At 44.5% G+C, this 26,321-nt stretch overlaps 1 protein-coding gene, 1 long non-coding RNA gene and 1 pseudogene across 4 annotated transcripts in view; 1 reads left to right on the forward strand and 2 right to left on the reverse strand.

Annotated features, from left to right (window-relative positions):
* AK7 (adenylate kinase 7) overlaps window positions 1-24,601 on the forward strand; it is a 69,373-nt gene extending 44,772 nt beyond the window's left edge. Inside the window, exons 11-18 of one of the 3 annotated variants that reach the window (XM_004017985.5) lie at window positions 2,442-2,570; window positions 3,757-3,886; window positions 10,568-10,696; window positions 10,939-11,007; window positions 15,096-15,293; window positions 19,666-19,886; window positions 23,668-23,826; window positions 24,359-24,601. In XM_004017985.5, coding sequence (XP_004018034.1) covers window positions 2,442-2,570; window positions 3,757-3,886; window positions 10,568-10,696; window positions 10,939-11,007; window positions 15,096-15,293; window positions 19,666-19,886; window positions 23,668-23,826; window positions 24,359-24,397 — 1,074 coding nt within the window. In that variant the 3' untranslated portion in view covers window positions 24,398-24,601. Of the gene's footprint in view, window positions 1-2,441; window positions 2,571-3,756; window positions 3,887-10,567; window positions 10,697-10,938; window positions 11,008-15,095; window positions 15,294-19,665; window positions 19,887-23,667 lie in introns of all 3 variants that reach the window. The other 2 variants (XM_060401466.1, XM_027957377.2) reach the window with 2 other exon arrangements.
* On the reverse strand, window positions 15,287-16,435 carry LOC105603242 (small ribosomal subunit protein eS19-like; annotated as a pseudogene).
* LOC121817126 (uncharacterized) lies at window positions 17,241-22,664 on the reverse strand. The gene is made up of 2 exons (XR_006056903.2): window positions 20,668-22,664; window positions 17,241-19,159 (listed from the first exon to the last, which is right to left on the reverse strand). It is a non-coding gene; the product is annotated as an uncharacterized LOC121817126 (long non-coding RNA).
* Window positions 24,602-26,321: the final 1,720 nt, after the last annotated feature.

Below are 26,321 nucleotides of genomic sequence, written 5' to 3' on the forward strand. Positions count from 1 at the left end.
TCAAACTAGCTAAGATGCCAGCTTAGCTTGAACGGCCAGACTGCGGAGCCTCCACAGCTCCATCTCTGAGGTCAGGTAAACGCAGCACTTGCCCAGATCTTTGGATTTCTCCCAGGGAGGCCTTCCAAAGATGAGAGTGAATATGACAGGAGAAAGCATTTTGAAAACTACATTCTATGAGTAACAGGTGCTCTGATCGTTGAATTGCCATTGTGCATGGAAATACTGAACAAAAGCCAGCAGAGTTGCATTTGTAGCCTAAAAATCATACTTTCCGGAAAAGGATGCCTTGTTGAGAATCAGTAAAAGATGCACCACTTTGCAAAAGAAACGATGATGCTTTTAAGCATCTGAGACACCCACGATGGCTGTCCTTGGAGACTGTCCTGAAGCACAGAACAATTCAAGAGGTTAGACTAGTGTTGTCATCTGTGGGTCAACTTAGAACAATACCAAGTCAGACTGGAGATAGGGCAAGACACCTTTAAGAGACCATGTGGTTTCTGATGAGCAAAACTGGACAGAATATGATAGAAGGAGTAAGCATACCTAAAGATGAAACTGAGTCTGTCCATCCCTGGGGCATTGGGCAGCAGGGCAGCATAGAACAACAAACATGACCGAGGGCAATGTAGACAACGCCATGCCAGTGGCATCGAGCCAAGGGCCCCCACAGTCCTGTTCCTTTAACAAAGCAAAGCCGTCCCTGTGCAGAGCCAGGTGCATTCAGCCACCTTGATCTATTGCCACTCAACAGCCCATTCATCCAGCTCTCCTCACTCTGATCAAAGCTCATCACGTATATTATCTATATGTGTCTGCCTTGAGGGGTAATATACCAAACACGTGCCCTTGGAGTGTTCTGAGCCCAGTGGCAACCCTACTTATCATTATAAATGAGTAAGCTACCAGTTCCTGTTTTGTACCCTGATAAGGTGGCTTCCCTGATGGCTCAGCAGGTAAAGAATCCACCTTCAGTGTAGGAGACGCAGGAGACATGGGTTCGATCCCTGGGTTGGGAAGATCCCCTGGAGGAGGAAATGGTGACCCACTCCAGTATTCTTGCCTAAAAAATCCCATGGACAGAGGAGCCTGGCAGGCTACAGTCCATAGAGTCACCAAGAGTCAGATGCAACTTAGCAGGCAGCACACAAGGTGAGCATCCCTACCCCAGGAGACAGACCCACTCTTGGTGTGTGGATGACACAAGGCACGTGAAGCCTGCCCAGTTGACCACCGGCCCTCATGTCTTGGTGAAGGCACCCTGTGCCCCTTGGAGCCCAGCTCTGTGCATCAAGACTCAGCTCCAGTGTTGCTCTGCTGACTCCTTCCCCCTCCATGCCCACCACCTTGGTCATCGCCATGACCCTGAGCAGACAGGATCATTCATGTCCATCACACCTTACCCAGCGCCCCCGCAGGGGCTCTGCTCACTCCCTTCACAGCCTGACAAACAGTAATAACAATGGTAGTAGTGGTACTAATAATGATAGTAGTAATCATGATAATCAACTCCATGTATGAAATTATGTAGCCTTTAAGCACATGGACACTCTGCCCATGGAAATTTCTTTTCTTTGGCATGATTTTCTTTTTTAATTTAAAATTTTGAATATTTGCCTTGCAAAATACCAAGCTTCAGTTTCACAACCGTTTGAACCATTTCAAAAGAAATAACTTATTTCTCACCGATATTTTTATTTCTGTTAGAAATAAACATTTGCTCACCAGTTATGAATGTGGTGAGCTTCTTTAGCATTCAAGCAAGTTTTTCAGCAGAGGAAAAAAATTTTTTAATGGGTGTATTTTTAAAAAACTAGAATAAATTAACTGGTTTAAAAAGGAAAAGATAATTCAAGACCAAGTTTAATCCCAGAAACAATGTTTAAGAGGCAATAAATTAAGCACTTTCTAAGAGTAGACTAGAAGCTCTTCTCTCTCTTTGCTGTCTTCACAAGGGTAACACTGCAAAGGTGAAATTGTAGTGTGGAATGCTCAAGTACTTGGCTTTTTTTGTTTTTAAGTACTTTTAGGGTGCTCCTGAGCACGACTGAGCGACTTCACTTTGACTTTTCACTTTCATGCATTGGAGAAGGAAATGGCAACCCACTCCAGCATTCTTGCCTAGAGAATCCCAGGGATGGGGGAGCCTGGTGGGCTGCCGTCTATGGGGTCGCACAGAGTCGGACACGACTGAAGCAACTTAGCAGCAGCAGGGTGCTCCTGAGCACAGTTTGCTGTGTCTTGTCCCCCATGCCCAGATCAGGACACATAGTAGTTACTCACTAAATACCAAGAGAAAGCAACTCTGGGCTCTTGATGAAGGACTGAACCGGCCTGCGGAATCCTGAGACTTCAAAGGGCTGATCCTTGAAATAAAGATCTCCGCTTAGCTACAGATCATTGAGAGCCCCTGTGTCATCCCTTTTCCTCTCTTTTAGCCGATCAAGATTTGCATTCTCGGTCCTCCTGCTGTGGGAAAATCCAGCATCGCTGAAGTTTTAGCCAAATACTATAAACTGCACCACATTAAAATGAAGGATGTCATCTCTGAAGCCATAGCGAAACTGGTAACAATTTTAGCAACTTTATTGGGAATTTCAATAATTTAAAAATACCTTTTCTTAGTCTTATAATTAAGAAGTCACTGATCTTCCGTGGCATCCTTCAAAGAGATTTGTTATTTTAACTGGAGTTTGTTGTTATGAAAATTATTGTGAAAATACAGAATCCCAAAGGGTTTTCCTTTGTAAGGTGGAAACATCTTTCATGGGTGGACCTTAAACTTTTGTCTGTCTCTAGTTGTTGCTCAAAATATATCTTGTATTCTCTCTGTTGACTGTTATTCTTTTTAAAACTGTATATTTGTACAATTTAAAAATTGTATAGGATAGTTAATTTATAATATTGTATAACTTACACATGTACAATAGTGATTTACAATTTTTAAAGATTATATTCCATTTACAGTTATTATAAAGCATTGGCTATACTCCCAGTGTTGTACAGTATATCCTTATATCTTATTTTAGAAATAATAGTTTGTGCCTCTTAACTTTCTGCCCTTACATAGCCCCTCCCCACTTCCCTCTCCACATTGGTAACCACTAGTTTGTCCTCTGCGTCTCCGAGTCTGTTTCTTTCTGGTTATATTCATTAGTTTGCTGTATTTTTTAGATTCCATGTATAAGTGATATCATACAGTATTTGTTCTTCTCTGTCTGACTTATTTCATTTAGCATAATGCCCTCCAAGTCCATCCATTTATTGCAAGAGGCAAATTTTCATTATTTTTCATGGCTGAGTAGTATTCCATCGTGTGATATAAATATATATCTGTCGATAGACCTTAGGTTGCTTCCCTATCTTGGCAATCATAAATAATACTGCTATGATTGAGGTGCATGCATCTTTTCAAATTAATGTTTTTGTGTTTTTTGGATATCTGTTCTTGTTTAGTCACTAAGTCATGTCTGACTCAACGATGCTTACTAGGTGGTGTCCCTGGGTAGAAAGAGGGTTGATTCTTAAGTGGTTCTGGCATTAGCACAGAAATAGATTACTCGTCTAAAAGAGAGTAAGAAAACCCACAAGACGCTCATGTGTCTTCATAGATACAAGCATCCTCTGTATGCCTGTCCTTGAGTACCTCCCCTGTTTGGGCACCAGCCTTTTCCAGGATCGTTTGCCACAAGGTTTATGAGCAGCCAATCAATGCAGGACATCATGCTGTTTGAATATCTTTGTGCTATGTAGGAGGCAATCATTACACCTAAAGATGTAACAGAAGGAGAAGAAGAAGGTGAAGAGGAGGAAGAGGAGGATAATGTGGAGGAAGCTCAGGAGCTCTTGGAGGGCATCAAGGAAAGCATGGACCAGAACGCAGGTAACCATTCTGTGATATTCCTGTAACAGTGGGTTTTTTCCCTTGTTATAAAAACTACTTTGTGTTGTTGTTCAGTTGCTAAGTTGTGTCTGACTCTCCAACCTCGTGGGCTGCAGCACTTTAGGCTCCTCTGTCCTCTACTATCTGCTGGAGTTTTTTCAAATTCATGTCCATTGAGTTGGTGATGCTATCACTATCTCATCCTCTGTTGCCTGCTTCTCCTGCCTTCAATCTTTCCTAGCACCAGGATTTTCCAGTGAATCAGCTCTTTTCATCAAGTGGCCAAAGTATTGGAGCTTCAGCTTCAGCATCAGTCCCTCCAATGAATATTCAGAGTTGATTTAAGATTTAAAAAAAAAATGATGGGAAAGAACTACCTAAGTTTTTAAAAATTGTGTGTAGTCAAAAGTATTTGTAAAGTATCAAAATCTGTAATTAAACAGCAAAGGACATATCAGGGAAAAAATATTTACCACCAAATATGGCAAAGAGTTAATAGTTAATAAAATTCTCAGGCAAAGTAATAAGAAAATCATTAAGTCCTGAATAGGAAAACATGGATGAAAAACTTGGGCCAATGATTCACTCATTCAGGAAGAAATATAAATAAATAGAAAAATTTTCTCACTCACATGATAATTTGAACCAGTTTGCGGAACACATGCATTGCAGTAAAATGTCCCTTTAAACTTAAACTCTGTACTCATTCTTTCCTTACCCTGGGATGGAATTTCAGGCTGGTCCCACTGCAGCTCTTAGATAATAAGTAAATGGCTTCTCTGTTTATTCATACTTTAGGAAGGCCATTCCAGCCAAATAATCATAAATGAGGTTTTGAAATGAGATGTCTTTAAGGAAGCTTGCTACCCAGGCAGGAAAGCATCAGCAGCAGTTAGGAAAATAGAAACCATTTCATTTTTATATAGTTGAGATCCTCTATAGCACTGGCTATGAAAGTGAAAGTCGCTCAGTCATGTCTGACTCTGTGACGCCGTGGACTGAACTCTCCAGACCAGAATACTGGAGTGGGTAGCCTTTCCCTTCTCCAGGGGATCTTCCCAACTCAGGGATCGAATCAGGGTTTCCTGCATTGCAGGCAGATTCCTTACCAGCTGAGTCGCCAGGGAAGCCCAAGAATATTGGAGTGGGTAGCCTATCCTTTCTCCAGGGGATCTTCCAGACCCAGGAATTGAACCAGGGTCTCCTGCATTGCAGGCAGATTCTATACCAGCTGGTACAGAAGCGTTGGCTATAGGCCAGTCCAAAGTGTCAGCAAGGGTGAACTCTCATCCAGTGGAGAGTTCCTCCCCTCCCATCCTATCAAGCACCTTTGGTTTCTTTCCTCTTACTCACTCCTTCCACCTTGCTGGTGGCAGTTTCTGACCCTCCAAGGTTGGGCTGGGGCAAGTGGGGATTAGGGAACGAGGTGGTGGTTGTTTAGTCGGTAAGTCATGTCCAACTCTTGCAACCCCATGGTCTGTAGCCAGCCAGGCTCCTCTGCCCATGGGATTTCCCAGGCAAGAATATCCAAGTGGTTGGCGTTTCCCCCTCCAGGAGATCTTCCTGACCCAGGGATTGAACTTGGATCTCCTGCAGTGCAGGCAGATTCTTTAACATCTGAGCCACAGGGAAGCCAGGGAAGGAGGACAAAGGTGTAAACAAGCTCTCCCACTGAGGACTGCCCACCGCCTTCCCCTGGGGCACTGCTCTGGGCCGCCCTCTGTCTCTAGTCTTCTGACACTCCCCCTTCTGTCCTCCAGATGCTCTTCTTACTAGCTATTTATCTTCAGGACTCCTCACCCTCCTCCCAACTCTGGCTTAACCCTCCACCTCCTCCTCGCCTGCCCCTAAGCCACTCCAGTCTAGTTTACAGGGCAGAGAATATGTTTTTGTCTGCATACACTGAGGGTTCCTTTAAACCAGCTAGCTTTCTGAGTCTGGGTTTTTGCTTTGATGTGGGCCAGGTGGGAAGGAAATGGAAGTTAGAATTCCAGAGAGATTTCCCAGAGGTAAAGGAAATAACCCTGAATACTCGTTGGAAAGACTGGTGCTGAAGCTGAAGCTCCAATGCTTTGGCCACCTGATGTGCAGAGCCAACCTCTTAGAAAAGACCCTGATGCTGGGAAAGATTGAGGGCAGGAGGAGAAGTGGACGACAGAGGATGAGATGGTTGGCTGGCATCACCGACTCAATGGACATGAGTTTAAGCAAACTCTGGGGGACAGTGAAGGACTGGTGTGCCCCCATTCATGGGGTCCCAAAGAGTTGGAGACAACTTAGCGACTGAACAACAATACTGAGCATTCACTTAAACCAGCTGGTTATCTGAGTCTGAATTTTTGCTCTGGTGTGGGCTGGGTGTGGAGGAAATGGAATTTAAAATCCCAGAGGTGAAGGTACACAGAAAACACAGGTCAACACTTTAAGATATGACACTGCCCTTGCCTCGCCTGTTTCCCTCATAGCCCAGTTGGTTAAGAATCTGCCTGCAATGCAGGAGACCCTGGTTCGACTCCTGGGTCAGGAAGATTCCCTGAAGAAAGGATAGACTACCCACTCTGGTATTCTTGGGCTTCCCTTGTGGTTCAGCTGGTAAAGAATCTGCCTGTAAGTGGGACACCTGGGTTCGATCTCTGGGTTGGGAAGATCCCCTGGAGAAGGGAATGGCTGGCTACCCACTCCAGTACTCTGGCCTGGAGAATTCCATGGACTGAATAGTCCATGGGGTCTTGAAGAGTCAGACTTTCACTGAGCGACTTTCACTTTCACTTTCTTTGCATTGCCTGTGATAGCGGGGAATCCCCATCTTGGTTTCAGAGTCTTGCAGTGTCCCGGCTCTTACCATTTAGGGGAGAGGAAGGAAGCAAAACAAGACATCCCAATGTGAGGACACCTGTGGAGGAAGCCTGCAAGGCCACTTGGAAGGGTGGGGCCTGGGGACTGTAGGAATCCACAGGTGACCGTGGTCACGTGTACATACGCTGTAAGCCTGGGGTCCAAGGCCAGAACCAGACAGACACGGGACAATGTTTATTGACAGGATCCTACAGTTGGTCTTTGCAAGGACCCCAAAGTCTTATCCAATGACTTTGTGTAAACAGGGTTACATGAAGTACTGACTGGGCTCTTTTCATGTTTGGGTGGGAGTGACCACACAGAACAAGAATTACGGTCGAGAGCAGTCATTACATCACCAAAGTTCAAGAAGGGCCTGTCCTTGGCAGGAGATTCTGTTCTTCCCACTGATGCTGTTGTTGCCATTCAGTTGCTAAGTCACATCTGACTCTTTGCAACCCTATGGACTGCAGCACAGCAGGCTCCTCTGTCCTCTGCTATCTCCCAGCATTTGCTCACATTTATGTCCACTGAGTCAGTGATGCTATCAAGCCCTCTAATCCTCTGCCGCCCCCTTCTCCTTTTGCCTTCAATCTATCCCAGCATGCAGGAGAGGCCAAACTGGATCAGTAGCCAGGGTCTCCAGTTGGTGCTAGTGATAAAGAACCTGCCTGCCAATGCTGGAGACATAAGAGATGCGGGTTCGATCCCTGGGTTGGGAAGATCCCCTGGAGAAGGGAATGGCAACCCACTCCAGTATTCTTGCCTGGAGAATCTCACGGGCAGTGGAGCCTGGTAGGCTACCGTGCAAAGGGTTGCAAAGGGTCGGACTGAAGCAACTTAGCATGCACAGGGAAGGAGGCAAACCTCCTTGCTGTCACAGTCCCACCCACCCGCTCAGTTTCGACAAGATGGCAATAGTGCCTTCAGTTCCCCTTAACCCCAGGAAGGTGCTTTTTTCTTCAAGTTTGTCCAAAACTCCTTCCTATTCACATTTACCTGAAACTTGAACACAGACCCAGGTTATGTTTAAACAAAAGAAGACCTGTGAACCCACAGTGCAAACCTCTGTGGAAATTTCATAGCATGAAGAGGCAGAAGTCCTCACCTGACCCAACGTGTCATCGTGTGAGTCTAAGAACTCCAGCAAGACGGAACTCACAGTCCCGCAGGGAGGCACCTCTGAATTCTTATCGATTCATGATTCCACTCCTGTTGGTCCCTGACTATGCAGCCAAAATAAGCACTTGTTTAAACCACAGAATTCACTAGTTCTAGATCCTTTTTGCATTGTGGATTTGTTGAATCTGGTTGGTGGGATTCCAGGTGATCAGTGGACTACCCTTTTAACTAACTTTTCGGTGAGTTTGAAATTAAAAAGTTGGGGATGGGGTGAGAAAAATACGTAAATATATTAACTTTGTAGTGTCTCTACTGTGCATGCATGCTAAGACGAATCTTTGTGACCCACTAGGCTCCTCTGTCCATAGCCTTCTCCAGGCAAGAATACTTTAGTGGATGGCCATGCCCTCCTCCAGGGGATCTTCCCGACCCACCGATCGAACCCTATTATGCATGGATTATTTTAAAGACCTTGGTTGAACTTTTTTTTCTTTTTCCTGTATTTTGGCTGCGCTGCTTGGCATGCAGGATTTTAGTTCCCCGACTAGGGAACTAACTGGCGACCCCTGCAATGGAATTGGTCTTTCTTAACCAGTGGACCACCAGGGAAGCTTCCCAGCTATCTATGTTTAAACTGTCTTTTAGCAATTATAATTATGGGTTAACATTAGCATTTTAAATATTACTGTTATTTGAAAGGCAGACTTCAAATTTAACAAAAAAAGAAAACAACGTAGCAGTGTGGTGTTTTAAGGCCAGTCCAGCAGGGCTGTGCTCATTTATTTTAAAGCAGAAGTAACTATCACCTTCCAAAATGTTCTGGGCCAGCCAAGGTCATGGCTGTATCTCCAGGAGGTCACAGTTCTCTAGAGAAAGGCACTTAGGTTTGGCCCTTTGTGTACTCACATTCCATGGTTATCATAAACTGCTTGCTCAGGGCTTCCCTGGTGGCACAGTGGATAAGAATCCGCCTGCCAGTGCAGAGTGCGCAGGTTCGATCCCCGGTCCAGGAAAATGCCACATGCCTTGACGCAACTAAGCCTGAGCACCACAACTACTGAGCGCGTGTGCCCCAACTACTGAGGCCCACATGCCTGGAGCACGTGCTCCGCAACATGAGAAGCTGCCGCAGTGAGAAGCCCCCGTTCGCCGCAACTAGAAAAAGCCCGCGTGCAGCAACGAAGACCCAGTGCAGCCAAAAATAAAAGTAAGATAAACTGCTGCTCAAGCCCCCTTCTGGCGTATTGAGCGTTTAGTTCTGAAACAAACAGAACAAATGGCCAAGCTCACTGCCTGCAATAAACCAAGGGATGCCACGGAGGAGGCTGAAGCTCGATTTCTGAGTGTGTGCCTTTCCTTATCAGGGAAGCTTTTGAGAATTGGAAATACTGTTTAAATAAAACTCATCTTTGGATATCAGTGGATCCTTGACATTTTTAAAATGTGGCTTTATTTCTTGACAGCACTGTGAACCTTACTGAAAAGGAATGTCAAATCACTTTGAGGAATTTCATTATGTTAAATAACATCTTTATCTTTTTGTTTCTGCCATAATATTTAAGTTTCTGAAAGATGCGATTATTTTCTGAGTCAGTTACTGCCTAATGATTTGTGTGACAATGAAAGGTGGAAGAAAGGAGAGGTGTTTTCAATAGATCCTCTCGTTGTCGTTGAATAATAAAAAAGGCTTCAAATTATTTTATATTATACATCCACTGATAAGCTGAAAGTATAGTGCTACCCTGGGAAGTTTCAGAGATCAGTTTCTAAACTCACCAAACTTGCATTATTGTCGAGTCGCTCGGTCTTGTCTGACTCTTGCGACCCCATGGGCTCTAGCCCATCAGGCTCCTCCATCCATGGGATTTTCCAGGCAAGAATACTGGAGTGGGTTGCCATTTCCTTCTCCAAAACTTCCATTACCATAATGTATATATTAAGCCATATAAAAAGGCAGGGTTGTTTCTTAGAAGTGATAGCTGTTCAACAGTTAACAATGGAAGGATAGATGAATATTTTAGAGAAGTTACATCATATTGTCTTGGAAACACTGTGACAGTTTTAGGACAAACTCCTCCCTCCTTAGCCTCCCCAAGCAACTGCAGGAACCCCACATTCAAGCTGGAGAGGAAACTGTCCAGTGGGGTAAAGGTCTGAAATGCCGACTGGAAGAGACAGGGAGCAGGGGACTGGTGCCTTTAAGGGTCAGGATGAAGCTTGATTTTTATTCAAAAGCAGCAAATATTTATTGGGCATGTGCTATTAATAAATCATGCGGCAGCAGCATGCAAGAATACTATCCCACTGAATTCTCACAATGGAAGCATTTTTTTTATTGTGTATTAAAGCATAGAAGTATAATATCAAAACAGAATTGAGTAAACCCTGAAGACTCTGGATTTGTCCACTTACTGCTCTTTCAACTTCATCCAAAAGTTGTAACCACGGGTAAAAAAAAAAACAAAACACCCCACCTGGAAGTGCAGACACCAGAATTTGCTTCCCTTCTTACTTGCAGACGAGTTCATTAGTTTTTCCTACTTTACAGGGCATTAGAAGTCATGTGTCATGGTTTAAATACCAAACCACATATTTTTCACTGTGATGCAAAGATAAGAGTCTTTTCAATAGTGATTTTGACTACACAAGAATTTTTGAGGTCACTTAAGAATGTAACCTGTATATGTAGAATATGACTGCACAGTAATTTTCTTTTTTAATCAGGTCGCCTGGAAGATCAATATATTATCAGATTTATGAAAGAAAAGCTAAAATCCATGCCTTGCAGGAATCAAGGTTACATTTTGGATGGATTCCCAAAGACCTATGATCAGGCCAAAGATCTGTTCAGCCGTAAGTTTGGGTGTTCCTTTTATTTTGAATCTTTACATTGAGATAAGTTGCAACTTTATTGTTCAGAGTAATAACGGTCACAATTAAACAAACAAAAAAAATCAGAGGGACTATATTTAAAATACAAGCTTTCCTCATTATAGCTAGTTTTCACGAATGACTCAGTTAAAATATTTAAATTTTTGAGCTGTCCTTCATAATAATATGTAATGAACTCAATGATGTGTATTTTGTTTTACTAGAAGAAGATGAGGAGGAGGAGGAGGAAGTCAGAGGCAAAATGTTTCCCTATGATAAATTGATCATACCTGGTAAGATTAAACTACTACAAGGTCATATTTAAAGGAATGTCATTTGATATCTCTTTTGTACCGAAACAACATTTTTTATGTTGATAAAGTAGGTTTGTCTGTATCAGGAAACAATTAAAGCAATACCCTTAATATCAAACTTCCAACCTAAAGAATGCTCCGGGGGTCATGGACAGAGTCCCTTTGAGAACATTCGTATCTGCTGTTCCCTCCTGTGACAGAGCAGAAAAGCTAGCCAGTCTGTTGGTACCCTGACTTTTTTTCTTTTCTGTTTTTTTCTGTACTTTTTAAAAACTTGAGATATAGTTGATTTACAACATTATACAAATTTCAGGTATATGGCATAATACAGTATGCTGCTGCTGCTGCTGCTAAGTCGCTTCATTCATGTCCAACTCTGTGCGACCCCATAGACGGCAGCCCACCAGGCTCCCCCCCGTCCCTGGGATTCTCCAGGCAAGAACACTGGAGTGGCTTCCATCTCCTTCTCCAACGCATGAAAGTGAAAAGTGAAAGTGAAGTCGCTCAGTCGTGTCCGACTCTTTGTGACTCCATGGACTGTAGCCCACCAGGCTCCTCCGTCCATGGGATTCTCCAGGCAAGAGTACTGGAGTGGGTTGCCATTCCCTTCTCCAGGGCATCTTCCCGACCCAGGGATCGAACCCAGGTCTCCTGCACTGCAGGCAGACGTTTTAACCTCTGAGCCATGTCTGCATAGTGATTCACAATTTTTTTAAAAGTCTTTATTGAATGTGTTACAACATTGCTTCTACATTTTGGTTTTTCAGCCATGAGGCATATGGGATCTTAGCTCCCAACCAGGGATTAAACCCTCACCCCCTGTAGTGGAAGGTGAAGTCTTAACTACCAGACCACCAGGGAAGCCCTGATTCCCTTTTTAAAACATTTTTTTCCTTTTGTTTTTTTGATTTAACAATTTTTAAAAACTATGCTCCATTTGTAGTTATAACAAAATATTGCCCCTATTCCAGTGTCCTAGGGAGAGTTGTCAGTTGGCGAGACCACCAGGGACTAGGTCACTGCCCTTCCTTCCTGCCCTGCTTTAGGTCCTGGCCATGCCATTGTCTTTTCTGGAAGACATCCAGAATCCAGAATCGAGACTGGGCAGGAAGAAGCTGCTCGGGTCCCTCACACCACCGCGAGTTTATCCTATTAGATATTTACCCAGAGGTCTCACAACATACCTTTAAAGAGAAGTATCAACAATGTGTTCCATGAAAAAGGATTTGCTGAGTACCTGGCAGGCATTTCTTCTGACTCTGCCATGAACTGTAAAAGTTTCTTTTTTTTTTTTTAATCAGTTTGCATGAGGTTTAATCAAGTTCCGGTCATATGATAAATACAAGAATAGCTATTTTCTTAGCCATTTTTCTAGCCCAGGGATATAACTTGGAAGAGGCTGCTCACTGTGTCAAAGTCCCCGAGAGAGACAATTCACAGCTGTAATCCTTTCCTCCTCCTGGCCCAGGCACAGCTTGTGATGAAGCTTCTGGAAGCAGAGACATCAGAGAACAGTCATCCTCAAGGATGGATATATACTGTTTGCCTAAGGCAGGAACACGAAATGCCAGAGGAATGGGTTCTCTTAGGTTTCCCATTAATTTATGTACTTGCCTCCAAAAAGGTTAAAAAGTAAAGTCAACTGGTCTAAATAAGCGCATCTGTCCAGTTTATGAGACTTTAGCACTTCTGGGTGATAGGCATACATTGTAAACCCCATGGTAAATCCTCCTGTTCTCCCTGAGGCAGCTGGATAAAATTCAGCTCAACCCACCATCTGCCACGTAACAGGCACAACTCACGATGGGAGCTTGTTGAGCTGCTCCATGAGCTTGGGAGGCAGGAATTACTCCCTAGTTTACTGGATCCAGAGTCTGAAGTCCAGAGACTGATCAAATGTGAGGGCTTGAATTCAGACTCATATCTTCTCATCCCACTACCTCCAAAAACCAGAGCGCATGAAACCCCTCGCTAAGATAAGAAAATGGAAACACAAGAGGTAAAAAGACACGCGGTTCTTAGTCCTGATCCACGGGGCTGCTCTCTGCCGGGTATGGTCCAAACACGTCTATGATGAAATCTCTTTGGAATGTCTAGTCTGTTCTTTTCAATTAGCCCCCCTCCCCCCTTTTTAAAAGAAATTGTCATTAGTTTCTCTCTTCCTGAAAAAAATCAGATCATTGTCTCATTTGAACTGTGGGATTTTAATTTATGGAAATGACTGAGACGTGAGAGGCTAATGCCATTGAAAGAATTTATTGCTCAAATTTCCCCAGAGAAGGGAGTTGTGGCAACCATCCAGGGCCAATGAGGGAAGCACCAGGGCTGGTCAGGAGGCCGGGGAAAGTCTAGGACGCAGCCTTTCTTGAGGTTACTGTGGGAAAGGCAGGGGATTGACTAGTATGAGTAGCTGCAGTGGGCTTTGGTCTCTAGCTTCTTGGTCCTGGCCGTGGCCCTGGGATGAGTAAAGGCAGGAGAAATATTAACTTGGTGTGTGAGTTACATAAAAGGGGTGGTTGGCTTGCATACGTGAAGTGTGCTCTCAGGGGTGGATAAAATGCTCACTGTCATTAATAATGATCCATGTGTCAAATATTCGATAAGCACTGACTGTGTTATACTGAACATAGATGTTTCATAGCATGAAGTGAGCAAATAGGTTGATCTATGAAAAAGTAAAGTCCCAGGGAAGTCCCTGTTTATATTAACTTGGCAAATTGGCCATCAAAGCATTTTGCTCATAGCTGTGAGTCTCTTTGGGAAACGGTGATATTGTGCTGGAAATGTGGCAAGGTGACAATTGACTGGGAGGCTGATAACAGATATCACAGGGTTATTAGAGATTTGTATTTACAGTTTCTCCTTTTTTATTTTTGGCCATGCCACATGGCTTGTAGGATCTTAGCTCCTTGACCAGAGATTGAACCTGTCTCTTGGCAGTAAAAGTGTGGAGTCCTAAACACTGGACTTCAAGGGAATTCCCAATTTTTGCTGTTCTTATTGAAAAGAGGGAAGGAAGGAAAGCAGAAAGGAAGAAAAGAAGGAGGAAGGGAAAGAAAAACAATAGATCTCACAAAATCCCCATTGACTGGGCTTCCCAGATGGCTTAGAGGTGAAGAATGTGCCCAGTGCAGGAGCCGTAGGCGATGCAGTTTCGATCCCTGGGTGGGAAGGATCCCCTGGAGGAGGAAATGGCAACCCACTCTGTTGTAGCCACGCGCTCCGGGAAACAAACTCACTCAGAAGGTCAGTGCAGATAGTGGAGTGCAGTTTATTGCACCGGCGGGCCCCAGGCAGAGTCTTCTCTTAGCCAAGGACCCCTGACCAGTTTTTGTGAAAACCTTATATACCCTAAGTGTACTTGCTCAAACCCACCTCCCCAAATTCCTTGAAACTAGTCTGGACAAGGTAAAAGAGAGATGCAATCAAAGTTAACCCACGATTCATGTGTCACAAGACTAGATAAAGGGTGGACATTTATCAATAGGCCTGTGGTCATATCCCGATAAACATAATGGAATTTATCACTTTGTTCTGTTACAGAGATAATTAGTGTATTCTTTTAGGCAATGGAGAGTCCAAGTCCAAGTTCTGAGGCTCTTTTATCCGGGGGGTCTGGTTTCCCATTGGTATGCCGCTTCTATAGACACAAAGTTCAGAGTGCATTGGGAGGGTGGCCATTTGTGTAGCCTGATGTTCGCAGCCTGGCCTAAGATGGAGTCCAGCTCTGTCTGCTTCCTCCTTCAACTTCAGCATTCTTGCCTGGGAAATCCCATGGACAGGGGAGCCTGGTGGGCTACAGTCCATGGGGTCGCCAAGAGTCAGACACGACTGAGCGACTGAGCACATGCGCATGGGCTTCATGGTGGGGGTGATCTCTGGAAACACGGGTGATTTGTATCTGTCCTCCACCAGAGGCAGCAAGAAGGCCAATTGGTCAGGCCCTCTGCGGGAACGGGATTTCCTAGCTGGTAACCAGACGTCTGGGTTGAGCAGTGGCGGGTCTGCCAGCACCTGCTTGCCAGCTCCAGGGTCCCTGTGTAAACTAACGAGCTCCTTCTCTCCAGAGTTCGTGTGTTCGCTGGATGCATCGGATGAGTTCCTCAAGGAGCGGGTGATGAACCTCCCCGAGAGCATCGTGACAGGGACCCACTACAGCCAGGACCGGTTCCTCCGGGCTCTGAGCAACTACCGGGACGTCAACACCGAAGACGAGACTGTCCTCAACTACTTCGATGAACTTGAAATTCACCCAATCCATATAGGTACGAAATAAACTCAAGGATAAAGTGAACATGGAGCGCCACTGCCCAGTACCTGGACCCCCAGCCAACCTGGGGCACGCCTGTCATAGGGCTGGGGGAGCGCAGGATAGTACAAGCGTGTGTCTAGGGCCCAGGACGTCACAAGAAAAGACAGGGGAGCTGTCTACTTGAGGATTTAGTGGAGTGGGTGGCGGGTGGGGAGTGTTACTGTTGTACGAAAACCTGGATGTATTACGAAGTTGAACGCCAAGTTGCGTTATTTGTTTTACCAAATTGGCTTTTTTTTTTTTTTTTAATGAATGAGACAGTTGATTAAACCAGTATCATTTGTTGCAAAGCTTCTTGTTGGCAGCTGCCACCTGTGCCGTGATTCTGTCCAGGTCTCTATGTCCATGAGGTCAGTTTGTGGCCCCCGTCCTGGTCCTGTTCCACCAATTTCAGTATCTCCAGGGCTTGGAGGACCCGGCGGGCCACACCCTTGGAGCCTCTGCCGAAGTAGCTGGGCATGACACCATTCTCTGATGCCCCCCATCCCGACAGATCTGGATTTGAGCCAACCCCAGTGCCAGCCCGGAGGTACAGGTGCCAGGCTGTGGCAGCTGCTCATGTAGAACCACTTCTCATTGTAGGGAGCGAGCTCTTTATGTTTGGCCAGCTTGACCGTGTCCACCCATTCAGGGACTTTCAGCTTCCCGGACCTTTTAAGGAAGGCTGCTGGAGTTCTGATGCACTTCTGCGGCTTCGTGTCTTTTACAGTAACTCCAGGCACAATGCGCCCTCTGTGCTGCTAGCCAGGGGAAAGGGGCATTTTAAAAAATATTTATTTATTTGGCTACACTGGGTCTTCGTTGTGGCATGTGAGATCTAGTTCCCTGACCAGGGATCAAACCCAGGCCCCCCTACATTGAGAGCGAGGAGTCTTAGCCACTGGAACATCAGGGAAATCCCCAAATTGGAATTTTTTTTAAGGATACTTCAAAGTTAGGTGGTTTGCTGCCAGCTGCATTGGGCCATTTCCCCAGCGTCCTTGGGAGCAGCGTCCTGTCCCCATAGCTTTGCGAGGCACTAGTATTCCTCACAAAGCCCCTCCTGGCTTTTAGACTGGCCAGCTCACCCCTTGTTGCTGTTGTTTGCTGTTTCATCCCTAAGTTGTGTCTGATTCTTGTGACCCCATGGACTGCAGCACGCCAGGCTTCACTATCTCCCGGAGTTTGGGCAAACTCATGTTTATTGAGGAGAAGGCAATGGCAACCCACTCCAGTACTCGCGCCTGGAAAATCCCATGGATGGAGGAGCCTGATAGGCTGCAGTCCATGGAGCGCTAAGAGTCAGACATGACTGAAGCAACTTAGCAGCAGCAGCAGCATGTTCATTGAGTTGGTGATGCTATCTAACCATCTTATCCTCTGCTGCCCCCTTCTCCTCCTGCCTTCAATCTTTCCCAGCATCAAGGTCTTTCCAATGAGTCAGCTCTTTGCATCAAGTGGCTGAAGTAATGGAACTTCAGCTTTACCATCAGTCCTTCCAATGAATATTCAGGGTTGATTTCCTTCAGGATTGAGTGGTTGGATCTCCTTGCTGTGCAAGGGACTCTCAAGAGTCTTCCCCAACACCACAATTCAGAAGCATCAATTCTTCAGCTCTTAGTCTTCTTTATGGTTCAAATCTTACTCCATACATGACTACTGGAAATACCATAGCTTTGACTAGATAGATCTTTGTTGGCAAAGTAATGTCTCTGCTTTTTGGTATGCTGTCTAGGCATTAACTCACTCTTAGCTACTCAGAAATCAAATAGCTCTTCCTGTTTCCTGTAAACACTTAACTCAGAGCTGAGCAGCCAGCAAGCACGAAGTGAACATGCTCTCTCATCAACCTCACTGCAGCCTCATCGTTGCTACCTCCAGATCCCACCTGTCCTGACTGGTTTCTCCTCCTCTTGGCTCAGTGAACCCCTGAACTTCCTTTCTGGTTTTCTGGATCTTGACACTTTCTGCTTCCTCTGGGTTTGCTGAAAAAATCGCTAATCTGATGGCAGCTTAGTGCCCAGGTTGACTTTTGGGGCCTCCCAAGGCCTCTCTCCATCCCCTCAAACCAGCTGGGGCACATCCCAGTCCTGGAGTACTGGGAGGCTTAGAGCTGACGGAAACTGTCAGCAGGAGAGCTGATTCCAGTTTCTGGCTCTGCTTCTGTGAAATAGGAAAATAATCCTTGGCTTGTTGCTAATGGTGGGGATTAGAGATAGGAAGTGTCTGGCACATTAGCGAAGTTCAACAGCTGGTAGTTAATCTTATAATTAGTACAACAGTAAGGCAGAGAATGATGTGTATTATGAAATGAGAATACATTTATCAGTCTGCAAATTCTGCTCTGTTTTGCACCCTCAGAATGATTGGATTTTGTCTTCGTCTGGACAGGCCTGTACATGTTGCACGCCAGGTTCTATAGGTAGAAGCTAAGGAGTCCACACCTACTAGTATGGAAAGCAGTTTACACGATTTACCCAGAAAACTAGGAAGGAGTGGTGAGCAAACTTCATAAAAGTAGTGATTGTCATCTTTTTCAGTAAATCCCCCCCCAAACTATTTGTGGAATGATGAGGGAGAAACAAGGCAGAAATGATGAGGTGGAATGAATGAGTGATCACTGTCTTCTGCCTCATTCCACACCCATCACTTTTGGCCTCATCTTCACACTTACAACCACAGAGACAAGGGAAGAGCAAAGGGGTGTAATGTATCCCAGTGATGGGCATGGGGGAGGGCGTCAAGGTCAGGAACGCAGCCCAGCCTCTGGAGGGTCTTGAATGGGGCCCAGGAAGGATGCTGGCACCTGCGTCCTCGCTCTGCACCTCTGTACCCCACTTCTCTCTCAGCATCTCTTTCTGCCCTTTATTTATTTATTTTTTTGGCTGCACCATGCATCATCTTAGTTCCCTAACCAGGAATGGAACCCGAGCCCCCAGCATTGGAAGTGAGGAGTCTTAACCGCTGAATTGCCAGGGATGTCCATGCCGCATCTTTTTTCTCTTTTGCTCTTTGGACCAGAGTCTCTCTCTCTCCTTTCTTTGGCCCACGTGGTAAACGAAGGCTGCCCCACAGCCCTGCAGTTCCCATGTTAACACTGGGAGCCAAGCTTGTAGCTGGATGTGTCTTTTTCCATCCTAATTGCATATACTTAGACGAGCAGATGGGAAGTCATGGTTGGGTCAGGTGCCCACGCCCCAGCTAATCATCCTTCCCAAGGTCAGGGCAGAAGAACCTGGAGGCAGTAGTGTTGTTCTATCTTTCAAGTACATCAGGGGTGTAATACTCTACTAGGGGAGCCAAGGAGAAATGCATTGAAATGTCAGAGCTCAGGGAACCAGGAAGTGAGATTTTTTTTTTTTTGGTGTGGTTTTTGGTTTGGTTTTGCTTTTGATGGGCTTGTTTCCACCCACCTACCAATGCACTTGGCTCCATTCTTCCCCTCATCCCATGTTGGAACCTGGCAGTGCTTCTAGTCTAGGTCAAGGTTCTACAGTCCAAACACGGGGGCATGGGGAATGCAGCAGTAGCTGTGCTTGGGGGCTGGTGAGCAGTTACTCCTGAGGAAGGGCTGGAGGTGCTTGGCTCTCGAATGCGCCTACTGCTCACCCTTCTGTGCAGAGACCTTCCAAGAAAGCCCTGGAGACTGGTGTAGAATTTACTATTCAGTGAGTTGTGCAGGGAGGAACTTCCTGTTGTCAGCAAGCCTTCCCCACTCTCCCCTTCCCCTCCCAGATCCCCTTCTCCCCCTCCTCTTTTTTCTCATTCTCCTTCTGGTCTTCTTGTCAACATCAGTCACATATTCTGGAGTTTGGAGTTTTTCTGATTCAATCAGGCTAACTGAAAAAGTTAATTAAAAAAAAAAAAAAAAGAATTGAAAATGTATCCCAGAATCACTGATTCTCAGAAACAGAAAACAAAAGAGACCTGGAGGTCACTCAGCCCCCTCTCCGCCCCCATCCAGGTGCAGGACTTCCTTTTGTGGAAATCCCCCCAAGTGAAGTGCCCTAGTCTCTGCTTAAATGCCTCCCAGGGTGGAGAACTCAATCCTTTGAGGAGGTCCACAGCCCCATCCATCCACTCAAATCAGAGGCAGGTGTCACAGCTCAGAGACCTGAGCCCCAGGCTTGCTCCCCGTAACTCTCAGAGACAAGTCAGGCCAGAAATTCTAAACTGTGCTGGTAAACTCGAAAAGGAAACCCCCATATAGTAATTTACACAATTCGCCATTACAGGATTACAGTAATAAAGAATTTTCCTGAGTCTGGCCTCAGGATAGATTGCGAGCAGGGACCAGACTAGAAAAAAGTCTGTGTGGGTCTTTTTCTTTCTCCTAATCATTAAAGATGTAGGAAGACTTGAAGATGCTCAGAACAGACTTGCCATCAAACAGCTCATCAAGGAGGTCGGGGAGCCTCGCAATTATGGTTTAACGGATGAAGAAAAGGCGGAAGAGGAGCGGAAGGCTGCTGAGGAACGGCTGGCCAGGGAGGCCCTGGAGGAGGCAGAGAGAGAGCACAAGGAGGCAGTGGAGACTGCCGAGAAGGTCGCCCGCTGGGAGGAATGGGTGCGTGTGTGCACGTGCGTGGGGTCGGGGTGCGGGGCGAGGGGCTGGCGAAGCCATCCGGGCCTGTCGCACTTCCCTTCCTGCTAACAGAAAAATGCTGTGGAAATCACCGAAACGATTTTGTTGTTGTTTGTCGTTGTTATTTTTTCATATATATCATTTAAAAAAAAATTTCTTTCCTATGTACCATTTAAAAGAACATGCCCTTGGTCTTTTGCTTAGTGTAAACAATAACAGTAAAAACAGCTAGGACTTCCCTGGTGGGCCAGTGGTTAAGAATTTCCCTGTCAGTGCAGGGGACACAAAGTGTGACCCCTGGTCCCGGAAGATTCCGCGTGCCATGGAGCAACTCAGCTCGTCCACCACAATCACTGAGCCCGAGACCCTAGAGCCCACGCACAGTAACAAAGGCCAGCACTGCCAAAAAAAAAGTTAAAAAAAAAAAAAAACAACGAGCCACTGATGTAGCATGAACAATATTGCTGCAAAAGTGTGCCATTTGGCTGCATTGTCAATCTGGCGATTTCGTTTGGTTTCCCTCCATTTACCCATCTAACCTGGGTGGTCAGCCTCGTTTCACCCTCCTTCTCATCACTGAGTCTTCTTATCTATTCTGCCTCCAAAAACCGCACGTAGATCCACCCACCCACAGGGCTCCACTTCTGCTGACCAGGTGCTAGACTTATGTGGTGCCTTCTGGTTGTCTCCCCAGCTCCACCCCCTCCATCTCCAATCTGCCCCCCTGCTGATGCCTGGCGGTCCATCTAAAATATAGACTTACCGCGGCCATTCCCTGATTAAACTCTTCACAGACTGTTCATCATCATTAGATGAAAGCACAAACTCCTTATTGTGGGCCCCAGGGTCCTCTGTGACCTGGCTCCTTCTAAGGGCATTTAAACAACCTGCCACCTGTGTGATTCACTTCCTCCTCGCTTTCAGCCTTTGCTAAATGAAGCCTTTCAGTTCAGTTCAGTCGCTCAGTCGTGTCCAACTCTTTGCGACCTCATGAATAGCAGCACGCCGGGCCTCCCTGTCCATCACCAACTCATGGAGTTCACTCAGACTCACGTCCGTCGAGTCGGTGATGCCATCCAGCCATCTCATTTAGTCTTTGTCAAATTAAGTCTTTCTAATGAGGCCTTTCCTGGGCACCATATTTAAAGTTCAACACCTGCCCCTCAGCATAACATGTCATATCCCTTTCTATACATTTACATTTCCCCTTTGGGGACTTCCCTGGCAGCCCAGAGGTTGAGACTCCCAGCGTCCATTGCAGGAGGCATGGGTTTGACCCCTGGCAGGAGAACTAAGATCCCGCATGTTGTGCAGCATGGCCACATTGATTCAAAAGTGAATTTGCACTTATGGTTTGTACTCTTTGCACTTACTTCACCTCTGTCCATGGGATTCTCCAGGCAAGAAGACTGTAGTAGGTTGCCTTGCCCTCCTCCAAAGGATCTTCTGGAAGTAGGGATCAAAGCAGTGTCTCCTGCATTGGCAGGCAGATTCTTTATCACTAAGCCACCAGGGAAGCCTAAAGCAATGTATATTTCATATCTTTGTCTTGTTTAATGTCTTTTGCTCTTTTGTTTAGCTAGTGTCCAGGACTAGGCTGGACTGATGTGCTTAAGCCCCACCCAATCCCCTAGGCTGAAAAGGGAGATTTCTTAAAGGAAATCTGGAATTATCAGTCCTGAGAGAGAGGGACTGGATGCTGAGCAAGGCATAAACACAAGCCCACCAGACCAATACCTTCTAGACTTTCTATTCAGTTCAGTTCAGTTCAGTCACTCAGTCGTGTCCGATTATTTTCAACCCCATGAATCACAGCACGCCAGGCCTCCCTGTCCATCACCAACTCCCGGAATTCACTCAGACTCGCGTCCATCGAGTCAGTGATGCCATCCAGCCATGTCATCCTCAGTCGTCCCCTTCTTCTCCTGCCCTCAATCCCTCCCAGCATCAGAGTCTTTTCCAATGAGTCAACTCTTCGCATGAGGTGGCCAAAGTACTGGAGTTTCAGCTTCAGCATCATTCCTTCCAAAGAAATTTCAGGGCTGATCTCCTTCAGAATGGACTGGTTGGATCTCCTTGCAGTCCAAGGGACCCTTCAAGAGTCTTCTCCAACACCACAGTTCAAAAGCATCAATTCTTTGGCGTTCAGCCTTCTTCACAGTCCAACTCTCACATCCATACATGACCACAGGAAAAACCATAGCCTTGACTAGACGGACCTTAGTCAGTAAAGTAATGTCTCTGCTTTTGAATATACTATCTAGGTTGGTCATAACTTTTCTTTCCAAGGAGTAAAGCGTCTTTCAATTTCACGGCTGCAATCACCATCTGCAGTGATTTTGGAGCCCACCAAAATAAAGTCTGACACTGTTTCCACTGTTTCTCCATCTATTTCCCATGGAGTGATGGGACCAGATGCCATGATCTTCATTTTTCGAATGTTGAGCTTTAAGCCAACTTTTTCACTCTCCTCTTTCATCAAGAGGCTTTTTAGTTCCCCTTCACTTTCTGCCATAAGGGTGGTGTCATCTGCATATCTGAGGTTATTGAGATTTCTCCCGGCAATCTTGATTCCAGCTTGTGCTTCTTCCAGTCCAGAGTTTCTCATGATGTACTCTGCATAGAAGTTAAATAAGCAGGGAGACAACATACAGCCTTTATGTACTCCTTTTCCTATTTGGAACCAGTCTGTTGTTCCATGTCCAGTTCTAACTGTTGCTTCCTGACCTGCATACAGATTTCTCAAGAGGCAGGTCAGGTGGTCTGTATTCCCATCTCTTTCAGAATTTTCCACAGTTTATTGTGATCCACACAGTCAAAGGCTTTGGCATAGTCAATAAAGCAGAAATAGATGTGTTTCTGGAACTCTCTTGCTTTTTCCATGATCCAGCGGATGTTGGCAATTTGATCTCTGATTCGTCTGCCTTTTCTAAAACCAGCTTGAACATCAGGAAGTTCATGGTTCACGTATTGCTGAAGCCTAGCTTGGAGAATTTTGAGCATTACTTTACTAGCGTGTGAGATCAGTGCAATTGTGCAGTAGTTTGAGCATTTTTTGGCATTGCCTTTCTTTGGGATTGGAATGAAAACTGACCTTTTCCAGTCCTGTGGCCACTGCTGAGTTTTCCAAAGTTGCTGGCATATTGAGTGCAGCACTTTCACAGCATCATCTTTCAGGATTTGAAATAGCTCTACTGGAATTCCATCACCTCCACTAGCTTTGTTCGTAGTGATGCTTTCTAAGGCCCACTTGACTTCACATTCCAAGATGTCTGATTCTAGACCACACCATCATGATTATCCGGGTCGTGAAGAGCCTTTTTGTACAGTTTTTCTGTGTATTCTTGCCATCTCTTTTTAATATCTTCTGCTTCTGTTAGATCCATACCATTTCTGTCCTTTATCGAGCCCATCTTTGCATGAATTATTCCCTTGATATCTCTAATTTTCTTGAAGAGATCTCTAGTCTTTCAGACTTCTACAATTCTATGATCCTGCCTTCCTTCCTTTCCCTCACTTTGCTTGACCTGGGCAGCTAGAAATTATTTCAGTGTAAGAAGTGAGATAGGTATCCAGTTTATTATTTTCGAAGTGACTATGCACTTGGTAAAACACCATTTACATCTTTTCTCTGCCGATTGGAAATACCATCTTTATCATAACGTAATGAACACTGCTACTTCTCGTGGACTCCGGGGTGAGTTGTATGAAACTGTTCTTCTTTTTCTGTCTATTTACCCTACCCACAATGTTCTATTTGTAGAATAAACGACTAGAGGAAGTGAAAAGAGAAGAAAGAGAATTACTGGAGGCCCAGTCTATTCCCTTGAGAAACTATTTAATGACCTACGTTATGCCGACACTTATGCAGGGTCTGAATGAGTGTTGTAAGGTCAGACCTGATGATCCTGTTGATTTTCTGGTAAGAGATTTAAGTGTCGCCTTTTGTTTTTTTTTAATATCAATTTGAAAATAAAATATGCCCAAATCTAGATGAAAAACCAATTGAGACAAAAAAACTGTGTGTCTGGTTATTTTGGAAATAGCCTCTACTACCTTCATCATAGTTTATAATAAGTTTCATCATAGTTTATAAGACTTTTATTACTCACTTTAAAGTAAAAAGTTTATCTACTTCCATTTTTATTAAGTATTGGTTTGTTTTATTATTAAATGTCTAGACTTAAAGTAATGGAAACTATGTTAATAATGAGGACTATTTCTTATTTAGTCGCTTCCAACTCTTATGTAACCCTATGGACTTGCAGTCCTCCAGTCTCCTCTGTCCATGAGATTTCCCAGCAGAGAATACTGGAGTGGGGTTGTCATTTCCTTGTCCAACTTCCATTTTTAAGTACAATGAATTTTCACTTTTATAGTACAAACTAATATACTATTAATTCTAAAAAATAATACATTTTAAATTGCTGACACTTTTTTTTTTTCAATTACAGGCAGAATATCTTTTCAAGAATAATCCTGAAACGCAGTAAAACTTTGAAGATATCATGTCATGTGCTTTACCGAGCTGGAGATGAGTTTAACATAGTAATTTGAAAAACTGCTTTAAAAAAAAATGTTTTTCTAGTTTGGGGGAAATTCTTTTCTTTCTTCCTGCAATCAAATATTTTATTAAGTAAAATCATAAAAAGCCCTATGCTAATGAGTCACTACTTCATTAAAACCATGCGTGCTAAGTTGCTTTTGTCGTGTCTGTGTGACCCTATGGACTGTGTGACCCGCCATGCTCCTCTGTCCATGGGATTCTCCAGGCAAGAATACTGGAATGGGTTGCCATTTCCTCCTCCAGGGGATATTCCTGAACCAGAGATCGAACCCGTGTCCCCTGTGTCTCCTTCATTGGTAGGCAGATTCTTTACCTCTAGCACCGCCTGGGAAGCCTAATTAAAACCATATTTGCGAGGTAAATTGTTAAGGTGTATCTGTGTATAGCTCATGGGATAAATGTTGATTTACTGTTTCACTCTTCATCTGAGTATTCTGCATGATAATGTTCATAGTAACTCAATTTACAGCATGAAGAAAGTCAGACTACATATTATTCCAACATGTGAGCTAATGAGTTTATGTGACTTGTTATGGCCCCTGCACCAATGGTGTTAGAAATGAAAATACATCAGAACAGTTTATGCTTTTTGAGTCACAGGAAGTCAAACAGGGTTGGTTTCTGCAAGGCGGTTTCTGAGTTTAAGATCAGCACCCAACCTATGAGGCAGAGACAATTATAAACCTCTTGGTAGAAAAATTCATGTAACAGGATGAATAATTTTTAACATCTGTGATAAGTATAAAGTGGCTGAATATTCTTAACAAACTAACTTTACCATATAGCATAAATAATCAATCCCAATGGCCCTTTCCAGTTCTAAAAATCCCATAATTCCCACAACTACACTGGATGAGAAATCGATTTCAGTTCAGTTGCTCAGTCGTGTTCGACTCTTTGTGACCCCATGGACTGCAGCATGCCTACGTTTATCTTAATGACATGTATCATTTCTTTAAATAATATCTGAATATAACTGCACTACACTTTTTACACTATGTTTTTGTGTGGCAAAATATACACAGCACAAATTTATCATTGCAACCATGTCAAAGTGTATAATTCAGTGGTACTAAGTAAATCTGTGACATTGTCCACTCATCACAACGATCTAGCAGCAGAGCTTTTTCATCACCCCAGATGGAAGCCCTGTACCAATTATCACTCTGCATCATCCCCTCGCCACAAGCTTCTAGCAAACACAAATCTGTGTCTATGGATTTGTCTACTCTGGAGAATCATAAAATGTGTGGCCCTTTGTGTCTGGCTTCTTTCACTTAGCATGTTTCCAAGCTCCATCCATGCTGTAGTGTGTATCAATATTTCATTCCTTTCTCTAGTGGTGTCTATCACTCTACACATAGACTGTATTTTGTTTAATCATTCATGCCTTGATGGACAGTTGGGTTGTTTCCACCTTTTGGCTGTTGTGAATAGAGCTGCTGTGAACATTTGAACGCAAGTTCCTGTTTAAACCCCTGTAGTCAATTTTCGGTAGAAACCTAGCTGTAGAAATAGAGTCATACGGTAATTCTGTGTTTGACCTACTGGGGGAATTACCAGACTAGTGGGTGTATAGTAATATCACATTGTGACTAAGTATATTTTCATGTGCCTGATGACCACTTGTGTATGTCCTTGGGAGAAATCTATATTTGAACCTTTTGCTCACTTTTTATTTGGGTTGTTTATCTTTTTGTTACTGAATTGTTAAAAGTTATTTATGTATTCTAGATAGAACACTCTTATCAGCTATGTGATTGGCAAATATTTCTTCCCATTCTGTGGCTTGTCTTTTCACTCTCTTGATAATGCCCTTTAATGCACAAAACTTTTAATTTTGATGATAT

The sequence above is a fragment of the Ovis aries genome, chromosome 18, assembly GCF_016772045.2.
Source record: "Ovis aries strain OAR_USU_Benz2616 breed Rambouillet chromosome 18, ARS-UI_Ramb_v3.0, whole genome shotgun sequence".
NCBI classification, from domain to species: domain Eukaryota; kingdom Metazoa; phylum Chordata; class Mammalia; order Artiodactyla; family Bovidae; genus Ovis; species Ovis aries.